Source organism: Ambystoma mexicanum, chromosome 9, assembly GCF_040938575.1.
Source record: "Ambystoma mexicanum isolate Mex_15411 chromosome 9, UKY_AmexF1_1, whole genome shotgun sequence".
In the NCBI taxonomy this organism is placed as follows: Eukaryota; Metazoa; Chordata; class Amphibia; order Caudata; family Ambystomatidae; genus Ambystoma; species Ambystoma mexicanum.
The window spans coordinates 1,343,282,564-1,343,308,474 of record NC_090931.1 but is presented as its reverse complement, the minus strand read 5'-3'; the positions used below and the strand labels follow the sequence as shown (position 1 = coordinate 1,343,308,474).

Sequence of the window (25,911 nt, the reverse complement as noted above, 5' to 3'; positions counted from 1 at the left end):
AGTATCCACAGGATATTGTATAGAACTACTGCAGCGTCCCCGGAACCATCCTCCACGACAAAGAGTTCACTCTTTAGAACATCAGAAGATTCTCCTTGAGGAGATCGCCATTCTGCTAGAAAAGGACGCAATAGAACTTGTCCCGGGACACCAGGTAAACAAGGGTATTTATTCAACTTACTTCCTTGTGCCAAAGAAAGATTTGACAATGCGTCCAGTATTGGACTTACGGCCTGCCAACAAGTATGTCAAGCCCCAAAAATTTTGTATGACCACGCTACAAGAGGTAATCCCCCTCCTAAAAAAAGGGGGATTACATGGCAACCTTGGATATGAAAGATGCTTATTTTCATATTTCCATGTTCCCAGCGCACAAAGTATTTGCGCTTCAAGGTGGACAGCCGACACTACCAATTCAAGGTACTGCCCTTCGGGATAGCTTCAGCACCAAGGGTATTCACCAAGGTACTGGCGGTAGCGGCTGCACACCTACGCAGGGAGGCAATCCCAGTGTACCCTTATCTGGACGACTGGCTCATAACGGGGGAAACCCCAGGAATTTGCAGGACAAACATTCAAAGGACTATCAACCTCCTTCACGAGTTAGGCTTCTCGATCAACGAGAAAAAGTCAAGCCTAGTGCCAAGCACCTCAAAACAATTCCTAGGAGCAATCCTGGATACCCAAGAGGGGTTGACCTTTCCTTCAGAAGAAAGAATTCGGAATATACTACTGCAAATTCTGCATTATCAGTCCGGTCAACAAATAACAGTACGCAAAGCAATGCGTTTACTGGGCATGATGGCGTCATGTATTTACCTGGTCCACCACGCGCGCCTGCGTTCCATGCAGGAATGGTTGGCGAAACAGTGGTCACAGGCAAGTGGTCAGTGGGACGATCTAGTGGTCGTTGTCACCAACACTGGTACAAAGCCTTCACTGGTGGACGAGATAAAATCTCGCACAGGGGAATCCCTTTTACGATCCCGAGGTACAGGCAATAGTCACTACAGACGCATGCCTGACGGGGTGGGGAGCTCACCATCTCCACCACACAGCTCAGGGTCTCTGGTCTCACTCAGTGGCCAAGAACCACATCAACCTGCTAGAGCTTCTGGCAGTATTCAGAGCGCTTCAGGCGTTCGAGCCCCACCTACTAAACCTGTCAGTGCAAATCCGGACGGACAGCACAACAGCCATGTTCTACCTGAACAAGCAAGGAGGGACTCGCTTGCCAAATCTGTCCAAGCTTGCCCAGAAAATCTGGATATGGGCACTCAGACAGAACATCTTCCTGTCATCACAACATGTTCCAGGGGAGCTCAATTCCCTAGCGGATGCTCTGAGCATAGACTCCCTCCCAGAAGAACACAAATGGGTTCTACACAGAGAGGTCGTAAAAAATATCTTCTCTCAGTGGGGTTTCCCCACTATAGACTTATTCGCCACAAGCGAAAACAGACAATGCCCAGGATTTGCATACAGGTTCCCCCAACCAGACTCCCAGGGGAACGCCCTGTGGATGAACTGGTCAGGGATGTTTGCGTACGCTTTTCCACCAACTCCTCATCAGGAAAGTGGTGAACAAGATGAACAGAGAGTCGATGACGCTCGTCCTAGTTGCTCCCATGTGGGCAAGACAACCGTGGTTCCCACACCTACGCAGGATGGCGGTGTGTGAGCCCATTAAACTTCCAGCCTGGTACAACCTACTGTCCCAGCACCAAGGTCAAACAGCGCACCAGCAACCCGACTCAATGAACCTGGCAGCATGGCTCCTGAGGTCATAGAGTTTGGACATCTCAATTTGCCACAGAGGTGTATGGACATCCTAAAGGAATCTAGGAAACCAAACACAAGGCACTGTTACTTTGACAAGTGGAAGAGGTTCGTTATCTGGTGCCAGAGTAGATCAATCAACCCGGTTGATTGCACTCCTTCCACTATTGTTACATACATGCTCCACCTGCTAGATGCAGGATTGGTTTTTAACTCACTGAAAGTACACCTGGCAGCCCTGTCGGCTTACACCACTTCCCATAGCAAAGTTTCGTGGTGGAAAGTACCAGTAGTTAAAGCCTTCATGGAAGGAGTAAAGAGACTTCACCCTCCTATTTCAAACCCACCACCAGGGTGGGACCTTAATGTGGTGCTAGCCAAGCTCATGGGCCCCCCTTTCGAACCCATGCATAAAAGCAGTCTCAAACACCTGACTTATAAAACGGCCTTCTTAGTAGCTATTACTTCCATAAGAAGGGTCAGTGAAATTCAGGCTCTGTCAGTGCAGGATCCCTTCTTTACTGTCCATAAAGACAAACTGGTTTTACGCACACACCCTAGGTTCTCACCTAAGTTTATATCTAAATTCCATGTAAACCAGTCCATCGAGCTTTCGGCTTTCTTCCAGGACCCGCAAAGGCTCGGCTGAGGTGAAACTACACACCCTAGATGTGCGTAGGGCGGTCCTCTACTATGTAAATAAAACCAGACCGCTAAGAAAAACAGATCAACTGTTTGTCTCCGTAGCTACAGGCAGAGAGGGGGATCGCGTCTCTAAAGGTGCCATCTCGAAGTGGATTATTAACTGTATCCAGCTGTGTTACTCACTCTCTGAAAGAACTCTGCCTTTCACGCCAAGAGCCCACTCTACCAGAGGCATTGGGGCCACTCTGGCTTTCATTGCAAATGTTCCCCTTGACACCATTTGCAAAGCAGCTACTTGGAGCTCTATTCATACTTTTACTCAGCATTACTGCATTGACACCCATTCCAAGGCAGATACACAAGTGGGACAAGCGGTTCTAAGACACTTATTTGCTCATGACCCTTCCCACATCCCACCTCCTTCGTCAGGTACTGCTCGCTAATCTATGCACAGCATGTGATCTAAGCAGATTCCACAAGCCTCAGAAGGGATACATTACTCACCGTAATCGTATTTCTGATGCTTGTATCTGCTTAGATTCACATGCGACCCACCCTTCCTCCCCTCTGAGAGAAGGCGCATGATTGCTTGTAGTCTTACCTTTCTTTCTATCTGCTTGGATTATCTGTACTCGCGCTACTCCTCATGCTACCTCATGTCAGAAAAAATACAATCTGAGGATCCTAGACACGTGAGGGATCTTGGGTACAGTGGACGTCACACTAGGGATAGTACTACTGGCACGCCCTTTGTCAACGCCCATTTTCGAGTTTCGAAAAACAAACTGTAATACTCCGCAGCTTCCACTAGATGTCGGCCTATGCACAGCATGTGAATCTAAGCAGATACAAGCATCAGAAATACGATTCCGGTGAGTAATGTATCATATATATATATATATGGTTTATATAAACCTTTACAAAATAGTTCGAACAAATAGAATTACATTTTGAAAAGACAATAAAACAATTTTGATACATTATCTTCAAACACAAGTCGAACAATCTTTTTAAACATATTATAATCATGACAATTCAGAGCTACTGAAACGTAAATAAACAGAAGAGCATTAAGACCAAAATTAAGAACAGTTCGTATCAAGTCAATTTACAAAACGTTAAAAGATTTCATTAGCTTCTAAAACCTGTTAAAACCAATGTATGGAGGTTTCGATGTAAGGAGACAGTTCTTTATGATCATTTAAGATATATCACAAACATTTTTTTAAAAATGCCATTATTCTTAGTTTTAAAACAATCGAGGTGTTATGTCTAATTTGAAACCATAAGAATTCGGTGTCAACGGCGTGTAGGTGCAATACAAATTGTTCAAAGTAATAAATCCTCTGTTTTAAAAGAGCTGGACATTGTAGTAATAAATGCTTCAGAGTTCCTTCGGTCCCTTCTGACTTACAATGTCTACACCATCCCCAGTTTATGTTCTGGAGATTCCACCTTTTTAAAATATGGTTTGTTTTCAGGGTATCGAACCGAAACCTCATGAAAGACTTTCTAAAAATTCGTGAAGGATATTTCACTCAATAGTTCTCGAGAAGGGGGTAGAATTTCCAAAAGGAGTGTATCTGATTAATGGTTTTCGATTGTTGAACCATGTCTAGAGTCATTTGGCAATCTTTACATTGGAGTATATGCTTCACTTTTTGCGGTTTGTTTATCAACATCTCCAGACTTCCACCTGCCTTCAACAATGTATCTTCAGTTAGTTTTTAAATTCACACAGTAAGGGTTCGATCGATCCTTGGCTGCAATCGTGTATAGAGAAGAGATATCATTTCTCATACATTTTCTCCATCATGACATTTTTCTCCAAACAATAATCGATTGTAAAGATTGCAGCCCAAATTCGTATCTGATTGCCTGAATAGGCACACCTTTAGGGATGAAGAACAACACACCTTTCCACATATCTCTCGTTTTTTTCATAAAATCTGAATCTTCAAGCTCATAGAATTCTAAACCATAGGTTAGTTTAGGAATACCAGAAGTAATATAAAAGCGTTTCAGAGGTATGGCCGTGAATCTTCCATATTTGGCATCAATTTTCGACATCTGTCGCTTTATTGTTTCTGCTTTAACCTTGGTGTCTTTTGATTATGGCCATCGAGCTATTTGCTGTAAAGTGATATCCTAAATATCTTAGGACTATTTGACTTTTTAAGCGTTTTTCCTCGCAGCACCAGGTTAGGGATGATTGTCTTTTATTTGATTTTCCCATTCTTATGATAATAGTTTTCGCACCATTAATTTTTAGATGTAGATCGGCAGTAAATTTCACAAATGCATTAATGAGTTTTTGTAGACCAATTTTTGTGCGATCTAATAACAAAAAATCATCGGCATATGCTATCCATTCAATTGGAGTTTCACCTAATTTCGGAGGAACCAGACCCTTACCCGATATGGCGTGAGCGGCTTTAGATACATATAAATTGAATAAAGTGGCTGCTAACTTGCAGCCTTGTTTTAGACCATTAGCAATAGATATTCCCGAAGAAAGTCGCCCTGCTGAGTTGAGCCTTACCTTGATCTTAGTGTCAGAATATAAATCGATAATCATCTCTAATAGATGTCTGGGTGTCGAAAGATCTGTTAGGATTGACCATAAAATGTGTCTATCTACAAGATCAAATGCTTTAGAAAGGTCCATGGAGGCCACAAAGATCACATAACCCAAGTTCTTAGCTGTTTTGGATTGGAGGCTTATTAAAATAAGGCCTCCACACTCCGTACCTACATTCTTTCTGAATCCAATTTGTTTGACATCTATTATGTTATTGGTGGTCGCCCATGCATCTAGTTCTTCTAGTATAATGGACGTGAACATTTTGTACTCGGGATCGGAAATTGCAATTGGTCTATAGCTTCCAGGAGCAGATCTAGGCCCGTGTTTAAAGATTGGAATTAATATTGCTAATCTCCATGAATATGGTATAAGGGTAGTTGCTAGGATATTTTTAAACATGTGCAGAATATCCCCCCCATAGTTGTGGATTAGTTTTTAGGGTTTGGTCAGATAGGTTATTGGGACCTGGTGCTGCCGATTTCTTAGATTTACTAATAATATTAGTGATATTTTTAGGAGAGATATCCAGTGTCCATGTGGATTTTTTTATGTGATGGCTGCCGCTGTCAGTATCATCACCGTACATTTTTGCAAAGTGAATTTTCCATTTGCGTTCGCTGATCGAAGTCAACAAAATCTTTTTTTGTGAACTCTGAGTCGCATTAATTATCTGCCAAAAGGTAGAGATATCTTTACCCTTAAGTATTGCAAGCATGTTTTCACCGTCTGTTTGATCTCTAGCAACTCTATTAGCAATTAGCCAGTTCTTGTATTGCTGCTTAAAGGTTCTTAATTTCTTTTCTCTTTCCAATCCCTTCTCTGTTGTTTTGAGAATGCCTCGTAAGTCTCTTCTTAGCTGTTTTTAACGGTTTAGAATATCAATGTTAAGAGTGTACATGATTAGGGGGAATCTTAGTCTTTTTCTTTTTTTTTACCACATGCAGAAACTATCACTTCACTAATATAGTTCGCGAAAAATGCAGGTGTCAAATAGTATTGACATTCTTCATGAGTCATATTCTCTTGATTTTTTTGTAGAAGTGATGTAAATCTTAGTATTGGAATAAGACCAGCGTATACGAGTGCCACTAGGATTAGCAATCAAACCCGACTTGTAAAAATCATATTCTTCATGTTCATTCGTGTGCGTTATGTAGGTCGACAGGAGATTATGATCGCTGGATTTCATTTCAATTACCATTAGATTAGATATATATGCGTCTAAGCCGTAAGAAACAAACACATAATCTAGAATTGAACTGCAACCTCTTGCATGCCAAGTATGGGTTTGGTTAGATAATAGTACTAGACCCATCACTTCTGCGAAATTCAGCCAGATAGCTCCACGCAATTTTGCATTATCGTTCAGGACTTTGGGTTGCTTACTAGTCGCTTTTAGAGTACATATTAAAGAGTCAATTTCCATGATATTTATGTTGCAGTCTCCATTTAAATCACTAGCCATCATAACCAACCCATTGACCTTCACATCGCGCCAGGCATCAAGTTTTGTCGTTACTTCAGCTAGTTCTTTGATTAGGTGTGACACATTATATTTCAGCGGATTCCAATATGTTAATAAGACATATGTCAACCTGGGTACTTCCTAATTTGATTGTACATGTAACTACAAGAAAAAAGTTCAGTTCAGACCATATCTCTGTGTTTCTGGCTTCAAGTGTATATGTACATGCGATTAGCAAGCCTCCCATGGGCCTCCCTTTGGGTCCTTTTTTCGCAGTTATTTGCCAGATTTCATGATCTTCCCAGGTAAACTCCGTTGTGGCCCATGTTTCTTGCAAAAAAATCAGCTCATATGATGCTAAAAGATCTGTTACCACAGAATTATTTAGTAAGTGCGCGTGGCCTCTAGAGTTCCAAGAAGCAATAGAGGTTCGAGTGGATGTGCTAAAGAGGTTTTGCCATCGCTTGCAGAGAAGTGATAGCGTCTCTAAGTGCTAAAGTGAGACCTCTCCACTCTTGCTTTTCAGTACCAAAGCCTTCTGTGCCATCTACGTGTGTTTTGGGATATAAATTACTAGTATTATTCACTACATACATAGATACTATGGTTATTCCTTGTTTGAGGTCGATTGAGAGTATGGATAAATATCAAAACCTTTACATTGCAGGGTTTCAGCTTCTTTCAACAATGTATCTCTGACCACATAGTCCAATCTATGTTTGTGTAAGAAATATCTCAGCACTATGTCCTGCGAGGAAACCAGTGTCAAGGCGGGGATTGTGGCAAATAGAGAGAGAATGTAGGGACGATTCAGAGAAATTTTTTACCTTCAGGAAACTGAGTAGTCATTATTAGGCTAGGTATCTCACACAAGGCTGGATTCTTTAACTCTTGGCTGTTTTTTACCCAGTCAACATTTTCCTCTGCTTTTTGTGTTTGCATTCTAGCCCCGCTATGTACTTTGTTTCCAAAAGAGAATTGTTTGTTATTATTAAATTGCTCATCTAGAATTTTTTTTACAATCATTGCAATTTCTGCTTGTTTATCCACACATTCATGCTCCATTTCTTTACAGTTCACATGCGTGCCCTGTGCCGCGTTATCGGACAGGGTATTAAAGCCATTTTCAGCATTTGACACACAATCATAACACAAGCCTTCAGTCTTCTCTGCTTCACAAATAGGACCATCAGATAAGGGCGGGTGAACTTTATTACCCAGTTCATTAGAGGTATGGGAGATATCAGAACTTTTATTATTATCTTTCGATACAAATTGCATAACCTCTTCCTGAAAAGTGTTACCAGGTGGCAAGAGTTGTTTTAATTGCAAGGTAGTTGGGTCACCTGGTGTTTTTATCGGGATCAGTTTGGAATTAGAGTTATTTACCTTCTGTTTCTTAGATGTTGTTTCCCCAATTTTCATTTTATTTTCATTACATATGCCTGCAGCATTTGCTTTGAAAATTTCAAATATGTCGACTAGACCAGTTTTTAATGAAGATAATTGTGAAGCAATATCCACAATTTCTAGTTTATTTTCCGCCTTGAATTGCCGATTTTACTAAAACTCTTCCATTCTCGAATCTAGACTCTTCATTGGGTCTACCTTTCACCATCTCGATATTTATCTAATTGGTATCCACCAAGTCTTGACATTCTTCGTCTATTATGTTTTTAAAGTTGACATCTCTTAAATATTTCCGCAATGTTTTGTTTTGATTTTTTTCTTTTGATTTTGATTTTTCAGTTGCATTTGTTTTTTTTTTTTTCTCTTTTTTTAGATGTTTTTACCTTAGGTGGTAGAGTTATAGGTCTGGGCAATACGTTTCTTGACTCGTTGTCCAGAGTGGTTTTCGCCACTGATTCAGGTTTAGAGACATTACTTTCAGTCTGTGAATCTTCTATGGTAATTGACTCTATAAATGGTGCTTTCGCTGAGTCGACAGTGTTGTCTGTTTCAATCGTTTCGACTCTAGACTTGTCGTTAAATCATTGTTTGGTGTTAATGATATTTTGCAGGTATCCTTATTTATTAACGCATTAAGGTTCAAGGGGACCTGGAGTATAGACATATTTATTTGGGTCAATATTTCGGTATGTTTTCTTAGTTCGCTCAACATTAATCTATTGAAAATTCCCATTAGTGTACATAAGTCAGTGTTTTTAGAATTATCCATTGTGATCCCCTCAGCAGTCGGATCTTCCCCTTTCTCAATACCATCAATATTTTCTTGAAGTTCAAATATATCCACATTCGCAGTTTTAAAAATATTAGGGGTGTCGTCCATTGACTGGTTAGCCAAGTCAGGTTGCAACTGAGTTGTTATTTCACCCCAAAAGGCTTTCAAGCTGTTCTTCTGTGGGTGAATTACCACGTCTTCGGCGAAAAGGGATTGTGAGGTTTCAATAGTTTGGCAGACGTTATTTTCAGGTTCTTTGTTTGCCTTGAGCTGATTTGAGCATGCCTGTGCACATAGCGGTAGCTCGTCCTCGCATGGAGGAGGTAGAGGAAGAGCGGCCGCACGCGCAAGGCTGGCCCTCCGGGTTGAGACTGCAGTAAAAAATTCAGCTCGCGGGTCTTTCAACATATTGACAGACTTCATTTTTTTGCATTTCATCTTAGTATCGCTAATATTCCTAATCAACTTTTGTATCCCAGTTTAAGTTATATAGAATGTCAAGGTGTCTCAGTAATAATTCTTACCTCTCTGTGGTATGGATTTTTAGAAAACCAATGCACTATCGGTGCAAGTGTGTGAGGTACCGCACAACATACAGGTCACCCGTATCGTGCACCGTGCACTGTTCACAGTTAAGCGGTAAACAGTGCTTGCTGGTGCTTACTCGGTGCGCGCGCAGGTGCGCTGCAGTATGGGTAATTATAGAGAGAGGGCAGGGGCAGGAAGGGGCGGATCCAATGATGCTTACTGTAAAAGTAAGAATGTTTTAGGCATCAGTATACATATTTCAACACTTAAAGATGGATAGTAAAAAAAAAAAAAAGTGTCCGTGATATTTAAAGTCAGTGTGAACTACAAAGTCTTATCATGGGAGCGGGCAGGCTTGTGTCTCGAATATTCACCTTCAGGCAACTAGTTTTGCAGTGAAAGACGTCCTCCTGCTCGATTTCCAGAGCGCAGGCTTACAGGTTGTAGCAGCATACGGGGACGTTTCCAAACGGCTTCAGACCACTTGTCAGCATCTGTGCACAGTAAACGGTGCTTGCTGGTGCTATATAGCTATGTTATTGCTATCATTATAGCAGGCATAATGATGATCAGAGCTGGTAGAGAACAGAAGTGATAATAAATATATTGACTTGCTACCTTCAAGTGTCGGCTTCATATTTTTTGAGTAATGCTTCATAATAAGGTCTCTGAGTCACAACGACCTGCACAATATTTTCTGTCTGTATTTTTGTCAAGTATGACAAGGGGTGCAGAATTCTGGGAACTGTTAAAAGCGCTAGGCCGAACCCCTGAGGCGCCTCTCATCACTCAAAACATGTGATTCTGCGCCCATCCCACACAGCCCTACCTAGGGGTCGAGGGTGCGGGCAGGGAATCACACCCTAAGGGGCAATCGGGTCAGTGCAAGTGCAAATAGAGAAGCAGGGGTGAGGGAGTGGTGGTGGTAAGTGCTGGAATGTCCGCGCTTGTGGGTGAGCAGCAGATGTAAGCTGCAAGTATAGTAAGTGCTAGGGAGCGTTGAGCTGCAAAAAGTGTGTAAGTGGAGGCCTACAGTGGGGATAGGCCATTGGGTGCCGAGGCAAGTGCTGTGTGCAGGCAGAAGCTGAGGCGATTGGGTGTGGGAGGCCAGGGCCCCCTAGGACACATAAGGGCCCTGGTCACCAATTGTAGTAACTGTGAGGTTAGCAGAGGAGGGAAGAGGGAAGTGAAAAGGAAAGTCTTCTGGAATTTGAGGAGGTCCGGCTCAAGATGAAGAGTACGGGGGAGGTTGTTCCACAAGAGGAAGCCTGTAGAAACACGAGCTCAGCCTCCGGCTCTCTGGTTAGCAAAGCGCTTCACACACGAAGAGTTGGTACCAGAGGAATGTATGGTTCTACAGGGAGAATATTTAGTAATAGCAAGTTGCAGATAGTGTGGTCCCCGGCCCCAGACGGCCTTGTGGATGATGCAGAGGGATTTGAATTTAATCCGTGCAGCAACCGAGCCAGTGAAGAGTTTTTGGGGCAGGAGAGATGCGGTCCCCTGGGCTTGAGGCCAAGGATAAGTCTAGCTGCCCTATTCTGGATTAGCTGGTGGGGTCGTAGAGAGGAAGGGGTGTAGATTCAAGAGTAGGCTATTGCAGTAGACCAGCTTGGAGAGAACCAGAGCTCTGGTAACATTGAGCTTCTCGGGGAAAGTGAGGAAAGGGAGAATGAAATAAATAAATGTGGGAATCTACATGCTAGGTCTAACGTGTGAACGCCTTTGATTTGCCTCATTTGCTGCCCCCAAGTGGAGAATCACCGAAGTGTGAACTTGCAGCTGCTTGGTTGGGCCATTGAACGTCTATCTCTTCAGGCTCCTCAACTGGTAGAGGATGATTGCATGGAAACATTGCAGTAACCATCTGGAGCAGGTTTCAGGGGATCCACAGTAACTTGTCTGGTACCTCTCTTGGGTGGTATTGCGGACAGGACAGCAGTTCTGGTACCTTTTTTAAATCTTATTACTTGCAGTGCAGGTCTATAGGAAGGGCAAAATTGAGTCTTGTCATGGCTCTTTTCCAGGACCCAGTCTCTTGCTTTGAGAGTGGTCTCGGGACTGGCTTTGGCAGCTCCACCTGGAGGGATTGCCTCAGCAGCTTTTTTCATAGGAATTGTCACTACTTATTTGATATTCTCAATGTCATAAATGTAATTACTTGGAAAAGCACTTGGCCTGGGTAGAATACCCAAACAAGCTTCTTTTATTTCCTCATCCATTGCAGTTGCTGAGCGAGTTATGGCTGCTACTCTTTTTCTGCCAATGCATTGGCAATGCTATGAATGTGCCCTTTGGTATGTACTCTTGTGTGCATCACCCATAGCAAAGGGTGAGTCTGTTTAAGGTCCCAAACTTGTTTCCAGAGCTGCCTGCAAGCAATAGTGTTATGCCTAATGTCTCTAAAGTAGTTTTGAATCCACCAATGCAAATCAGTGTTATAAGCCCTGACAATGTAATTCGAATCCCAGACCACTAGCGTGGGCTTCCGTCAGCGTGGCGCAATGCAAGCAACAAATCATGCAATTCAGCAGTCTGGGCATGCATGTCTCCCAGGTGCCTTGTTGTAATATCAGTATGTATACATGTTTCTTCATGTGTGAAAAGTCCTACCACGGCTGAACCTGCAGCTGCATACTTGGAACATGTTCCAACAGCTGTTGTGCCAGAGCCATCACAATAAATTACCTGGAACAAATCAAACCATGAGATTTCGGGCAATGAGGTGTTTGGCTCTGTAGCCATTGTCGAAGTCAAACCACTCATTCTTTGCAGTTCTTCTTTATAATGATATTTTACATCTGGAGCATGTTGATACGCTGACCATTGAATCCACCTAGTGTGTAATGTTTTTGCATTGGGTACGCTAGCTCTTGTGGCAGCCACAAGTTGAACTAAAGGTGTACGTGTGTGTGTGTATAGTTCTATTCACCGCTAGGGGCCTTTCTTTCTGAATGATCATCTGAACTGAAGAGAGAATTCTTTCCCTTGGGTGTAAATCTTAATTCAGGTGTCTACTAATACCCATGTGACTTATAAGCAATTGGTTTAGTCTTCCCTAAATTACAAACTGTATATGTGAAAGCATTCTCTCCCACTAAAAGCTTAATCTCTAGATCTTTTTCTGTCTTCCTGTGTTGCAGAGGACCAGTTTGACTCATCAAAGAGAAAACGTGGTGCAAAATGTGATTGCGCTCTGGCAACCACTGAGCTGCTTTGAAATTTGGTTTTATAACCGCATACAATAGTTTCACTAGCTCAGCCAAATTAGAGACACAAGATATGCCAAAATGTAAAGGCCCTAAAATGGCACGCAATTGTCTAAGTGTGTTAGGAGGTCGTATCTTGGCACACGTCTCGAGAAAATGTGCTGACAAGCTTCTGCCCTCATCTGTAAGAGTAAAACCTAAGAAGGTAACCTCACAATGAGCTATTCTTGATTTCTTTAAGTTGATCAGGTACCATTTTGCAGCCAATGTCTGAATGACTAAATCTATTGAGATTCTCATGGGTGATGTAAATTTCATCTACATATTGCCAGCAAAATCTTTATATCCCTGCTTTATTCTGTAAATTGAAAATGCATGCACTTAAAAGTAAATGCAGTAGATTTCTGGTTTTCTAAACTCAAAGGTTGAGTAAAATATCCATTACCTAGATCAAGGTTTGTTTTGTATACGCATCTGTGTAAGTGGGCTAGGAATCCCAAGCTGTGCTGAATTTGAACTGCCTCTGTCTTACAATGTGAATTTAAAATGTGATAATCTACTATAAAACAGTAAGTACCATCTGGTCTCACTGTCTGTAACACCGGACTATTATGTGTGCTTACTTGCTTTATAAATACCCTTTTGTCCATTAATTGTCCCACTATGGTTTGCCTGTGGCTTAACTACATAAAACCGCTGCGTTGGGGTGGTTTTAACACTGTATGGCATGCTCTGGACATCCCAGATCATGTCCTACATGGTTTTTAAACAGTCCACTCCCATTGCTGCCTATTTTTGTACTACTTCCTCACTCACTTCCTCTTGAACGCAGCTATCACTACATCTTCACCTATTGGTGCTCTTCTCACATACACTGGTGGCCAATCTTGAAATACTAAAAGTCCTTTATATTGAATATATAATTGTGACCAAAACAATGCTTCAATCTCTTTGGGATGTTCACCTTTCAGCTGAATGGTTACAAAATACACTTCATTATTTAGAAAACAGAACAGAAACCTGAGGTGTGTCAGGTGAATGTAAGCGCTTGAGCGAATAAATATAGCAAAATTAACCCTGTTTAAACTCAAAGGACCGGCTGCTGCACCCTGAGGGAAAAGCGGGCACCTCAAACCCACTTAACAAAACAAATCGAACACTGGGTATTCCCACATTTTGGATGCACTGCCAGAACAAATCATTGAAACATCCTGATATTAAAAAGTCCTCATGCACAATCACTGTGCAATAAATGTTATGAATAACACGTATATAAAAAAAATTCAAAATTTAATCTTCATCACATCCAGTATGTGATGTCACATGACAGAGTGCTGTGCCAATACGTGTTTCGCCCTCTCTCGGTCTTTCTCAAGGCAGAACTCTGTTCAACAGTTATTGTGTACAATTTTTCAGTGCATACAAAAGTCCCCATTTGTAAACCAGGACATAAAATACAGAGAACACAACAAACAAGGGTGTTGAAATATACATATATACATTACCAGGAGGATTGGTAAATCAACATGTCATCAGCAGCACATGAAAAATTAATTAAAAAATAAATTAAAAAATGCAAGATGAGAACATATATATGTGTATATATATATATATATATATATATATATATATATATATATATATATATATATATATATATATATATATATACTGAAAGTAACATGTTACACCATTACAAACTCAAGAAGATACACAGTTGGTGCAGTAAATGCGCTGCCAGGATCTTGTGTCCCCTATATCAGTACTAACCCGCATATAGTGAAAGTGATGTGCACGTAGATCTCCATGCACTATTTAGCAATGTATATCTCTTCTATAATACAAATTTGTGCGTGTCATCGCCAGGGGCCAAAAAACACAGCAGTTCAGCACATATCACCGAACCAAGTGGGTCAAAACTTATCGAAAATGACCTATGAAATGTCAAAAATTCGAGCCAATTAAAACTAGTGAGCATAAAAGGATTCCAACACCACACCAATAACGTGCCAGATTGCTAAATAGAATTTCACAAATTACCGTTGATTAATATTTCAATGTGTAGGTGTCTGAAGGTGATAGCCACTGTATTAGAGTTGTATCACGACGTTGTCTTAGATCAATTCTCATACTCGAAAAATCTAGAGAAACATATAATAAATGAATCCAGATGGTGATAAGCCAATAGAAACAAGTGAAGGTGTTAAAAAGATAAGCTATTACCTTCCTTTCCAAAAATATGAATTATGTCAGTACGAACATTCTAATTCGGTTCAAACATCCCACCTAGATTAGCATGTCTGTTGAGGAAAACCAGAGCGTGTATTAATATAAAACAGTTATCCAATACAGAATCCCATTCCTTCATCAACACTGACCGTTACATAGTGTGAGAATCACTTACAGCCATAATCTCTCGTCTACAGCAGTCCATTACAACTGAGCCATATCTAAACGCGGTTCAGTCCGTGTACCGTATAAAACAAAGAATAAGAGTGTAGAGAAGAGCACCTTACGATCACGTGGTCATTAATCACGTGTGCGGCGCTGCACAAATGAAACGTGTAGAAGTCTGCGGAGAATATGTTCCGGTCACGTGGTAGTTGGTCACGTGTTCGGACATGGATCACATGAGGGAATGATGCGTAAACAGAATACCAAGAGTTACTAGATTCATTACTGAATGAACTTAGTCATTAATGGGCAATTTTGTCTGCAATCAGCCCAAGATAATTCGGATAATTAAGAAAAAATGAATACCTATCTGCCAACGTGTTGTGAAATAAAATAATTGTAGTAGCTAAATGCCAGAATCATAAACCAAATAAGAAAAGCAATACAGCTATAATTAAAATTAATGCTATTATAAGTTGATTTTGGCCCATGGATACTGCGATATTGCCTTGCCAGCCCGCTCGACTCCCGCACTGGCACACATGAACAGAGAATCCCACGTTTGCCACATTTTACCTGACCATTCTACAAGAAAACATGTAATTCCGTGTCACTGTTAAGTCCCAAGGTAGTGCAACGTAACCTACAAATAGTACGTGCTTCTAATTGTCGCAATAATGCAGAGCGGTCCCCACCTCTAGGATGAGGTCTTGCCTGCATGAGGCCTATAAACCTAATTTCGCTCACATTTTCCATGTGATGCTGTTCCTGCCAATGTGTTGCTAGGGGTAATTAGGAATCAAATTTTCTCAAGCTTGCAACATGTTCCCTGATACGTATACGATATTCCCTGATGGTCGAACCCACATACACTTTGCCACAAATACACAGAATTGCATACACCACATATTTCGTCTTACAATTCAAAAAATCCCGTATTTGAACTGATAGGCCATTGTGACAGACAAAATTATCAGCCTGAATAGCAAATTGGCAAAAATTATAAGTCCTACATTTGAAAAAGCCCTTGGGTTTAGGTGGTAACCATGATCTAGGGTTGGCCAAGTTGATTGTGGGTGCTAAAAAGGAAGGACACAAATGCCCCTTGAGTGTACGATTCCGCAAGAAAATAAATCTCGGGTGATCAACAATATAAGGTGTGATATTTGGATCAAGTTGTAATAAGTGCCAATGCTTATTCAATAATTTGTATAACCTCTCCGAGTTATGAACATATTTGGTAATAATGCGTACATCCGAGAACCCGGTGGGTCTTTGCCTCCCCTGGTCCATCAACATGTCCTTGCGTGATATAACACTCACCCGTTGCATACCATTTAGAATACAACGATTTGAATAGCCTCTCTGTTTAAACCTTGCTCGAATCTGTGATGCCTCATAAGTAAATTCCTCCAAATTACTACAGTTTCGTCGAGCACGATAACATTCTCCAAACGGTATGTTCTCTATCACAGTGCGTTTGTGGCAACTTGTGGCTTGTAAAATTTAGTTCACAGCTGTTGGTTTTCTGAAAGTTTGAGTCTGTATTTGACCATTTACAACAGTGATGACGGGATCCAAAAATTCCATTCTGGTGGTACTCGTATGTCCCACAAATTCAATCCCAAATGTATTGTTGTTCAAATAATCGGTAAATTGTTGAAAAGTTTCTGTAGACCCACTCCAAACCAACAAAATATCATCAATATATCTTTTCCAAAGTACAATATGGTCTTGAAATATATGATTACTGTGTATGTAATGATGTTCAAAAAAACCCATGAAGAGATTGGCCAATGAGGGGGCATATTTAGCCCCCATGGCCACTCCTCTAGTTTGTGCATAATATTGACCATTGAATAGAAACTGGTTATGTCGAAGCGTAAAAGCCAAAAATTCCTTGATCATTGGTATATGGTCAGCATGAGATGCCGAATGATTTCTAAAGGAAAAATCAATAGTATCAAGTGCCAAGTTATGCTGAATAGCAGTGTATAGTGATTTAACATCATAAGTTACTAACGAAAAATGTTCTGACCACTTAATGGAAGTTAAAGTCTGAAGAGTGTGTGTAGTGTCTCGTAGATGAGCAGGCAGTGTGGCAACCAAGCTTTTAATTGCAGTATCTATGTACTGTGAAAGCCCTTCTGTGGCCCAACCTAAACCGCTTAGAATCGGTCTCACTTGTGGTAGCTGAGTATATTCTTTGTGAATCTTGGGTAAAAAGTACATGGTGGGCATAACTGGAGCCGTCCGATACAAAAAACATTTTTCATCATCAGTAATGAGTCCACGTGAGTGCCATTTATGAATAAGGTCAGATAAATTGACAACTGTTTGAAGAGTTGGGTTCCCTGGCAATAATTGATAACAACCGGGGGTAGGAAGGTGATCATTTGCCATCTGAATGTAATCGTCTCTATTTAGTAAAACTATATTACCACCTTTGTCGGCTTCCTTAATGACTATACCCGGATCCAACATCAAAGTAGTTAAAACTTGTTGTTCTGCGTCAGATTGTTATAATGTCGCAATCTGTTCTTGGGGTGATCCATGAGAAAATGTAAGTCTTGTATAACAGCCTGGTGAAAAGTGTCTATTACGCTCTCATTATGTGATGGTGGTACACATTTGGATGGCTTCTTATGTTCTACTAATTTAAGAGGAAATTGTTGTATGCCCAGTTCCTGTTGTAATTGACCTGCCTGATAGTCAGATGCCTCTGACAAGGACAACAATAATGCCGTATCTTCAATGTCCGATATCGTGATCTGACTGGGAGAGCTGGGAATGTTCCTGGGTATAAATTGCTTGACCTGTGTGTGAAAGAATTTTTTAAGCTTCTACTTCCGTATAAACTTGAACAGATCTATTTGAAAATCAATAAGATTAAATTTTGAATTTTTTTTATATATGTTATAATATTTAATGCACAGTGATTGTGCATGAGGACTTTTTAATATCAGGATGTTTCAATGATTTGTTCTGGCAGCGCATCCAAAATGTGGGAATACCCAGTGTTACACTTCATTATTTGCTAATGTCTGCCCAGTGAGAGTAGCTATTTGTGCATTTCTATGTGCCTTTGTATGCTCCAACAGTGCCTTGTGGCTGCATTAAAATATGGAAATATCAGACCCATAATCTAAAAGGACCTCCTATACAGTCAGTGTGTCGCCTTGTCTTGAGAATGATTTGATGAGTGTGTGGACTATGCATTCTGTAAATGTGCAGGGGAACAGTGTTTTTATTTTTATTTTAAACGTTTAAAGTCCTACCCCATAGTTTAAGAATGGTCTGGTGCCTTTGCCTGTGAGAAATGAGAAGAGATTTCTATCATCTTTTTTTTTCTCTTTATTCAAGACCCTGTGTGGACAGTAATGACCGCACGTTTCCGATTGCCTGCTGGCAGAACCTACAATGTACGAGCATCGGAGCTGGCACGAGATCGACAGCACACAGAGGTCATCTGCAATATTCTTCTCCTGGACAACACTGTACAAGCTTTCAAAATAAACGTAAGTATAGTCTGAAGGACAGCAGTGGAAATGTTGCTGAGGCTTAATTGTGATATTTGGTAGTTCTTTTTGGTAGACAAAAGTGAGGCTGTTTGTTAGTGTTTTAAAAAATATATATTGCAAAGAAAGATTTGAAGCCACGTTCAATTCACACAAAATGCATGTTTGTATACCTTGTATTGGACTTACTGGATATTTTATACAGAGATGGCACAATGCATCAATTTTCTAAGCCCCATAGACCTTCATCAGATGGTGCAGATTGAAATGAGTAGCAAATAAACCAACACTAGACCATTCTTTTGCTAGAGAAAATAAGTAAGTGCTCTGTTGTAACCTTCATTGGATAAAGGATAGTATGCATTGAATACAGGCCTTGGATGGCCTTCTCTATAAAACCATGCATCTTGCCATGCCAGAAAGCGGATTTTAAAAAAGCACACCATATTCACACAACCATTGAACACATGGTCTCAAAATTGCCACAAGTGATTTTATAGCGGGCCCCATATTTTCATTGCAAGCATGCCATTTTTCTACTTTCCTTCCTTTGTGGTATTTCAATCTTGAACAGTCACTGGGATATTCTATAAGCATCAAAGCAAATGCTTAATACCCGAAATGAAGCATATCAAATGATTGACTCTTTCAGTCATTATACCCCCAAAGAGTGTGGATTTCATTCAAGGCCATGTAATCTAAACATATAAAATGAGAACATGAAATGCCCCACCCCTACTGCCTTTACAGGCCCTCTGCTCTATTTATGATCCATTTTATGGTTTATAGACTTTTTCTCTAAGACAGGAACCTATATCTATATTTATGTGTATACTCCTGCTTTTGCATACTCTCCAAACTACCTCTCAGCACCTATCCACTACATGCACTACTGTAAGACACATTGCAAGACACCTCTGCCATTAGAATGCAGCTATCCCCCTATGATAAAAATTAGGTCCTGCTCTTGCATACTCTCCAGACTATCTCTCGGCACCCATCCACATGCCTGCTCGACATGGAGAACTAGCAGGGACTTTGCCACCCCTACCTACCTTGGTCTTGGCTAAAATGCACACACAAATTCTAGAATTCTCTGAATTTTCCATACCTGGACTTCTGTGTCCCCCCGACCCCCACAAGGGCGTACAACCTACAGCGTGTTGGGACCATACCAGTGGTGAAATGCGCTATACAATTGTTTGATTACAACTCAGTAGTGCTGATTGGGAATGGCCATACATAGACCTTTTTTCTAATACTGGGACCTATGTATATTCAGACGAACTTGCCCCAATGTGAATGTTTGATTGTGCCTCAGTAGTGATCAGCAACTGCCACGTGTCAGACACATTCTTTTCCTCCAGATATATTAATCTGGGTTCCTCAAGTAATTGAATCTCTGTAACTTTAATGTTTTCCAATCTGTTTGCCATTAATCGTGAAGGAGTACATTCTCACCACATGTAGATGATGGTTCCATGATGTCAAGATCTTTCAGCACTGTTTAATTTGCCACAGAAGGTTTCCAGAGGTATGACTAGAGTGCTATCCAAGTCCAGTTTTGTGTCTATCCTAGTAATCCATGCGTGCAGTTTGACAATACTGTCTCCAGTTTTCAAACCGTTTTTATAGTTTTCTTATGCGTCTTCTTTCTCAAGTATTTCATTTTTGGATATGAGATTTTTCATAGCACACATCTTGAACTTTCTAGTAGCTTGTAACATTATTATGATTGTGCTGAAGCCCATATTTTAGTTTGTAGCAATGTTTTGATTGTGTGCAATGTAGACCTATGTTTTGTAGGACAAGAAAGGTACAAAGTCTTCATATTCTGGCATGAACTGAATTTCAATGAATGGTTGGTTGGTGTTTGGAGATAACTGAGGTTAGGGGTGTTCAATGTCTGTGGACAACAGTTCAAATAGCATATAACCTCTTTTGAATTCAAGCCAATTCCATGGCTTTGAAATCAAACTGGAGAGCATGAATATGCAAATAACTGTGGGGAGCTATGACCAAGTAGGGGATGCGTTGTGTGGCAAGACAAGTAAATGGGATCGGAACCAGAGTTGTTGAGCGGCTCACCAAAGGTTTCTAGAGTTTCCACTGTAGTCGATCTGCAGGCAAAGGATGAACAATTTGCGACTCTGACCTGAGGATCCTCGGCTTGCCTCACCCACGTGATGGAGAAGAACTGAGAGGTGTGGTCCAATGGTTTTAGCATAATTTTTCGTTTTTATTTGGTTGAATGGTACATTTGACCGAATTTGGCCTGTACCATTTGACTGAATGAAAACAATTAGGCTAATACATACTGAACATGTGGAGCAGGTGTTGCATTGAAGGGGCCCCTGAGGGACCCTCGAATGTGGAAACAAGGCACAGTCACCACACACGAACTGATACGCCCGACACGAGGTTGTATTCCCAAAAGCTAGGGTTTATTGCAAAGTAAATAGTCTCAGTTGGCCAACTGGTCTCACGCCCCGTGACGTGTGTCTAACAGACCTCGGGAGACGCAAGAGAGCGAGACACAAACATCAGTCGCATATATACAAAACTAACATCTTAGAATCAGTAGTGTTCCATCAAAAACCGCCCCTTGCACATCTCTCCTTTGAACTGAGCACGATGATTGACAATCATGACGAGTATGACACCTCAAACATTTGTTTTTGCAACAGTTTGCAATTTTGTAAGGCTGCAGACATAAGTCTTTGTTGAAAAGAACAGAATGCTTCTGTTCTCACTAGCAAGCTGCATGTGGGGGGGAGAGCCACAATCCAGGCCTTCCTATCTCCTAGTTTCTATTTGGGTCCTGGGGGTCAACTCGCTCTCCAGGACTCTACAGGGCTCGAAAAGGGGGGCCGCAAAAAAGAACATAATTCAAGCAATTTAATGTTCGTTCCGAGTATTTTCACTGTGTTTTCGAGACACACTGGCCCCTGTGGGCTGATTTAGGATGCCTTGCTGCCATCTTTCAAGGATAGCGCGCGGGAGGAGACCGGGTATTTCTATCAGGGTTGCTACGTTATGTTTCAGCATATTTCCCTTGGCCTTGCATTATTGCACACTGGTAAAGCAGAATATCATGTCAGTGAAGCATTTAGAACAGAAAGCAATAAGCAAACGTTAGAGAAAACAAGATGGCGATTTCTGTCACCTTAAAATGGCTGCACTTCGGTCAAGCTTATGATTATGTATTACTAACACTAAGAGCATGAGACGGTTGGTCTTCGCCCGTTTTTCTGGATCGACAGCATGGGTGTCCCCCGCTCCCTATGAACGGTATATAATCGCTTTGGGAGGGTTGCGGGGTGTGCCCCCCCCCGCTTCCTCAACATGGGAGGCGGGAGACCAGAAATGGAAAAAGGGACCGTGCAGCATCGGATAAGACCCGTGTTGAAGGGACGGATCAGACGCAGCGGGGGTTAAGGGGACCAGGCGGCGAGCAAACGGGTAAGTAGGAGTGGGGTCATGGGTGTGGGTTGGTGTGCACGCATTTGGTTTGCGCTTTGATCTTCTATCAATTGATGCAGGCAGTTCTTTTTCGGTCTGCCTGTCGCAATCATTTGTCGGACGATCAAACACCACCAAACCAGTCACATTTTTTTTCTGGGCTGTAAGGTTCTCAATGTAGCATCCATAGGGCCTTTTGGCCTTCTCACAGGATCCTGGAAGTAAGTGCTATGGAGGGCATGCTCATAGCATAGATGGGAACCCGCTAAGTGATTGAACAGATCCTTGGGATGATCAAAAGGAGGAAGCCAGTTTGAATGAAACTATATACAGGGAAATGTTTTGGCAGACAATTTATCATAGTTCTTGTTCCCCTGTCCAATGTATTATGAGCATAATGGGTTTCCCTAGGGTCCAGGCTGAATAATAAACCACTTTGTGGAAGACCTGCTAAAGTCTTTCACTATCCTCATTCTTAATCGAATTTCACCATTGATAGCTGCTTCAAGGGGTAGTTTGATGAGAAATGTTACTGGCCCAATGGATTGGGCATGTATTTCAGAGCATACATCAATCGTTCTTAAGAATATTTCCAGTGCAACTTACCCACATTTTTCTCACTTTAACACGTGAAAATTACGGCACGGGTACCACCATCTTCCTTATCCGTTGATCTATCGCCCTAAGTTCAAGTGCCCTTGCGGCACTGATTCAGTTTGCCCGCCCCTAACGCTGACATGGCTAGACGCTTGGGATGAGCTCCACCTGTTTCAATGATGTTAGTGGGCAGCGAAGCCAAACGTACCCCATCACCCAGGTCATAACGTTATCTAATGCAGAACCTGGAACTTAAACACACGCATTCACAACAAACTTTTATTTCTTTATACAAAAATTATTGTAACATTTTATTTTGAAGAAAACAGCAATGTTCTGGAGCGTAGCAAGTAGTTTTAATTTTGACACAACGCTGAAAATAGTTATTTAAGTCTACGAAAAAACTTTGTTAACTTTTTTCAAACACAGTTAATAGCTTTCCCATTTTGGTGTAAATGCAACACTTTCACATCCGCCCGTTTCTAGAACCTATAGGCTGCCATGTTGCTCCTTTTTACTGCAACCTCGAAAGGACAGATTGTTGTCTGGCGATCGTCCAACATGATTGTTATCACAGATGGGTTGTTGATGATTATTGTCCAAATACTGTTGAAGAAGCCGTCGGCCAATAGGCTGTACCCGTGCCAGGCGCACATCGGGTTCATATAAGTATGTAAAATAGAGAATGCAAAAACATATTTCAGTACCCACTTTATAAGTGAATATACATAGTACATTCTTATGTTAGTTATCAATTTAAGTAATAAACGTACAATGTCTATTCTTTGCGTCCTATAGAACATGTAGCCGTCGCAACGTTCATCACGTAGCACACTTTCCATTCACACTTGCATAAGTATTATTTAAAATCTTGCTTACATTGTGTTTTGAGATTCCATTCTTCCGATGTGGCGCAGGACCAACCACTTCAAAAGACAGTTTTCTGAAATAGAAACTTTACTTTCCGTCATAAGCTTTCAATATAGTGAATCTTATATTTCTTTGTGGATTTTCGACACATTTGGTCATTCAAATTCTTTTAGTGCGTGTATTCAAGGACACATAACAGTGGGACCCTTCATCTAGCGTTCAGTGTGCCAGAGTCAGTTTGGTTTTTGGTAACAAATGCCACATAAATGAACAAAATTAGTGGCGGTCAGTGTACTGAAGAACAACAAAATATTTCAAGTAATCCACATATGACAATATTTACTTCCATTTTAACGGTATCAACGCGCCTGTTCCCACTACATTTACTTTTTCTTTCAAAAATTACTTGTGACCGGTGCACAGGGGCACAGATTTCCCTAGTTGTCAGTAGTGATCTGCCCCCCAGCTCTCTGCTTGGAGAAGCGTTTGCCCAGCAGAGAGTTGGAGCGAGTGGATCGAAGGTATCGTGAAGAAGAGAAGTTTGTGAGAGAGCTGCAGGTAGTGTGTTCCCACACCCTAGACAGCCTTCTGGATGTTGCAAGGGGTCTTGAATTTGATCCTTGTAGCAACCACGAAGGCATCAGTTTGTCCTGCACAATGGCTGGGGCCTGAAGGGATAATAGTAAGGGAGAAGGAAGTACAGGGATCACAGAACTTCTGGGTAAAAGTGAGGAGCGGTGTCGGAATGTGAGGAAGGAAACTGGGAGGAGTCGAAGATGACTCAAAGGTTTCTGGATTGTGAGGGTGGCAAGAGTGAATTCAACAGTCCTAATGGAAAGGATCTCAGTCTTGCTGGCATTGAGACAGAGATCATTCAAGTGAAATACTTGAAATTAGCAGACCGCAATTTATTGTTGAAAATTAAATCATTTATTTTGATGGTTAAAAATAGAAAAAGGAACGAAAAGTAGAAATGTGTATGCCTATCAAGTGACATTACCTCACAAACAGTAATTTGCTAATACATCTCAAGTCACATATTTCATTTTTTGTACAATGAGAACCGCTTGCAGGCACTGTACAAAAGCTTGAAACTGCCTTTGTTAAACTTTGTAAAGAAAGCCACACATTTTAAATCTCGAAGTCAACCTTTCCACTAGTTCAAGTTTGGGAATGGCAAACCTCTTTTGTAATGTTATGCGGCACAGTCTGGGCAAAAGAAACAAAATCTGGATCAATTCCATGCGTTTGCATGGCCAGCACATTCAATGTCTGATTTTTCACGAATTCAAAATCCATTTGCTGGTAGATTGGCTTTGCCATCACCGTTTGCTTCTTTTGGTAAACTCCATGTTGTAACGAGGCATCCTGAACATTCCTGCAGTTTTTGCTTGTTCCCTTCCAATATTCGCGTTGTGTGCAAGTACAGTCAGTCTCGTTCTGGCCGCCATACCGTCTTTGCGAAAATGTATCTTTTTAGGCCTGTACTTCAGGCACATATTGTGGAAACCCTCCGAATCTCCTGTGTGGCAGAATTCGGAGAGTCCTCTCACGTCTCTTGAAAGCGTTTTGTCCAACAACCTTCTCAAGTGCTGTGTGAGGAGGCGAGCCTGTAACCAACCACTTTTCCATATGCTCCTGCTCCTTGCTCAATGGTCCATGTGCACATTCATTCATTCATGAAAATGTTAGTTTTCTTGCCAAGAGTTTACGTTCGAACAATGGTGCATCACTGAATGCCATTTTCCAGCAGAAGATCAACAGATCCTTGACACGTTTTTGAACTCCACCAAAAATGGTTGACCAATTTAAAATGTTTTCTGTGGGATTTCTTTTCCAGGAACTGTAATATTTTTCAAAATGGATTTTGCAACGTGCCATACATCATATTTTTGTCTGAGAACTGCTCTTGCGTGGCCTTGTTAATTGAAACGTGGCTATCTGGTCTATCTGCATTCCTCTCGATTGAGAAGTTGAATGGATTTGATGAAACCATATTTTTCCATGGCAACAGATGATGTACATTCAGTTACTTGCACAACCAACAAACTCACTTTTATTTGGATTCCATGTCTTGGAAGTGGTTAGTGCAGTATTTAGTAGAAAAAGCAGGACTGTCGCACTGTCATCACCAGCTAGCCAGAGCCTTTAGCCAGTGAAAGCATTGTTCATTGGCAACTGTTCGAGTGTCCATGCCTGGCTAATAGCGGGTAACAAGAAATCCTTCTGATATTTGTAGTATTGGGTTTTGTAAGGAACTGGAGTCCCACAAAGTTAGAAAAACCATAAAAGTGTACTGAACGTTGATCCGCTAAACAACAATGAAGATGAACACAGTACATTTCCACCCGGCACTTTCAAGTATAGGTTGAGCAGACCATGAACATGAGTTAGGGTGGTGTACACAGCTACCCTTGATCTGCACATTGGTGCCTTTTAACTACATGAGTCAACTCCACCAATGGCTCCCCACAAATCCTTGCATGCAATTTATGATCACATAATTGTATCCCCCTTAATGCGTTGCAATGTTATTTTGTTTCACCTATTCCATTTTTCTCTAAGCAGCTAAAGTTTATGAACTAAAGCAAACACAATTAGTATGGTGAAAACATCTGTTCAGCGTCAATGTACATTTTTCTAAAGGTGTGCTTAAATCATTGCATGCGTTTCTGCGA

The 25,911-nt window shown here is 41.2% G+C and overlaps 1 protein-coding gene across 2 annotated transcripts in view; it reads left to right on the top strand.

The window, feature by feature from the left end:
• PTPN4 (protein tyrosine phosphatase non-receptor type 4) overlaps positions 1 to 25,911 on the top strand; it is a 2,055,941-nt gene that overhangs the window by 65,186 nt on the left and 1,964,844 nt on the right. For both annotated transcript variants that reach the window (XM_069616750.1, XM_069616749.1), the window contains exon 2: positions 18,150 to 18,304. Coding sequence is in view for 1 of the 2 variants with exons in the window: in XM_069616749.1 (XP_069472850.1) it covers positions 18,167 to 18,304 (138 nt within the window). In the remaining variant the exon portion in view is untranslated. The remainder of the gene's footprint in view (positions 1 to 18,149; positions 18,305 to 25,911) is intronic.